The sequence below is a fragment of the Oncorhynchus nerka genome, linkage group LG8, assembly GCF_034236695.1.
Source record: "Oncorhynchus nerka isolate Pitt River linkage group LG8, Oner_Uvic_2.0, whole genome shotgun sequence".
Taxonomy (NCBI): Eukaryota; Metazoa; Chordata; class Actinopteri; order Salmoniformes; family Salmonidae; genus Oncorhynchus; species Oncorhynchus nerka.
Window position 1 is genome coordinate 67,980,702 of NC_088403.1, and position 1,790 is coordinate 67,982,491.

The window sequence follows — 1,790 nt, forward strand, 5'->3', positions numbered from 1 at the left end:
GTGTGTAACAGTGTGTGTAACAGTGTGTGTGTGTGTGTGTGTGTGTGTAACAGTGTGTGTGTGTGTGTGTAACAGTGTGTGTGTGTGTAACAGTGTGTGTAACAGTGTGTGTGTGTGTGTGTGTGTAACAGTGTGTGTAACAGTGTGTGTGTGTGTGTGTGTGTGTGTGTAACAGTGTGTGTGTGTGTGTGTGTGTGTGTAACAGTGTGTGTGTGTGTGTGTGTGTAACAGTGTGTGTGTGTGTGTGTAACAGTGTGTGTGTGTGTGTGTAACAGTGTGTGTAACAGTGTGTGTAACAGTGTGTGTGTGTGTAACAGTGTGTGTAACAGTGTGTGTAACAGTGTGTGTGTAACAGTGTGTGTGTGTAAAGAAGGCGAGAGAATAAAGTCTGGTATTTTAATAATGTATTTGTCGTCAGGTCTCAAACTCCATACAGTCAGTAAAACCACTCAGTCTCAAATGGCATCCTACTAGTCCCTACTAGTCCCTACTCCCTACTAGTCCCTACTAGTCCCTACTACTCCCTACTAGTCCCTACTAGTCCCTACTCCCCCTACTAGTCCCTACTCCCTACTAGTCCCTACTAGTCCCTACTCCCTACTAGTCCCTACTCCCTACTAGTCCCTACTCCCTACTAGTCCCTACTCCCTACTAGTCCCTACTCCCTACTAGTCCCTACTCCCTACTCCCTACTAGTCCCTACTAGTCCCCACTAGTCCCTACTCCCTACTAGTCACAAACACTATTTACAAGTAGAAGGACCCTTTTCTCCGTGACCGGCGAGTTTATATTCTTTCACCATAACATGTTGGCGACCAAAGTAGAGACGAAAAGGCTTCTGTTTGGGACGGAGCCGAATGTTATCCACGCGGCTTTTTCTTCATCGTCCTCAATTCAGTCTCTCGACCGTGATACAATTATAGGTAAACGAACAAAAGAAAACAAACAAAAACAGCAACACAACAGTCCTCACTCTAATAGGTCAAGGTCAAGGGGTTAGAGTTCGGGGGGGTCAGGAACAGAATGGTGGACTAATGTAAGGACCTAAATCAATATTTCCCCACAAAACACTTCTGGAGGGGAAAGCGAAAGAGAGAGAGATAGAAATAGACATGAAATAAATAGATAGAAATAGACAGATGTCGCTCTGATCCAAAATATATATATATATAGACAGATGTAAAGTTGAAGCGATGAAACAACAACATTCCTCTCTTCCCATCAGTCCAAGTTTCAGAAGGAACGAACGAACAGAACACTGATGTCGCTCTGATCCAAAATATATATATATATATTTTTTTTACTCTCCTCTAATTGGTTCATCCGTTTATTTCTGAGGCGTACGATAGTCAGTCATCGGGGATGAGAAAGGGGAGCTTTCCAGGAGGTCCACTGTCTAGGTCGTCGTGGCAACGGGCTGGTGTTTCCCCGTGACGGGGTCGGGGTGAGGTCATCAGAACTGAAGGTTAGATCTTGGGAATCGTAGGACGGAAGAGGGAGAAAGAGAGAAATATTGGAATAAAATAGTCTTCAAGAGTAACACGTTTAATTTACAGCTACTATAAAAAAAAATACATAATATAATACTTAAAAACATTCCGCTCTTCTTCCCTGTCCAAAATGTTACCATCATATTAAATATATCTCGGGGATCATTAACATATTTAACAGTATTCCATACCTTGACCAATCAGAGTGTCTTGTCCTGGTTTCCACTCAGGTCTGGTTCATCTTCACGGTACAACTATATCTGTGGTCAAGAAGAACCCTCATTAGACTGAATACACGTC

The 1,790-nt window shown here is 43.1% G+C and overlaps 1 protein-coding gene across 2 annotated transcripts in view; it reads right to left on the minus strand.

Moving 5' to 3' along the window:
* Positions 1-382: 382 nt before the first annotated feature.
* The window catches only part of LOC135572976 (dachshund homolog 2-like), a 13,104-nt gene continuing 11,696 nt past the window's right edge, over positions 383-1,790 (minus strand). For both annotated transcript variants that reach the window (XM_065022001.1, XM_065022000.1), the window contains exons 7-8: positions 1,682-1,750; positions 383-1,472 (exon numbers count right to left, since the gene is read on the minus strand). In XM_065022001.1, the coding sequence (XP_064878073.1) occupies positions 1,734-1,750 (17 nt within the window). In that variant the 3' untranslated portion in view covers positions 383-1,472; positions 1,682-1,733. The remainder of the gene's footprint in view (positions 1,473-1,681; positions 1,751-1,790) is intronic.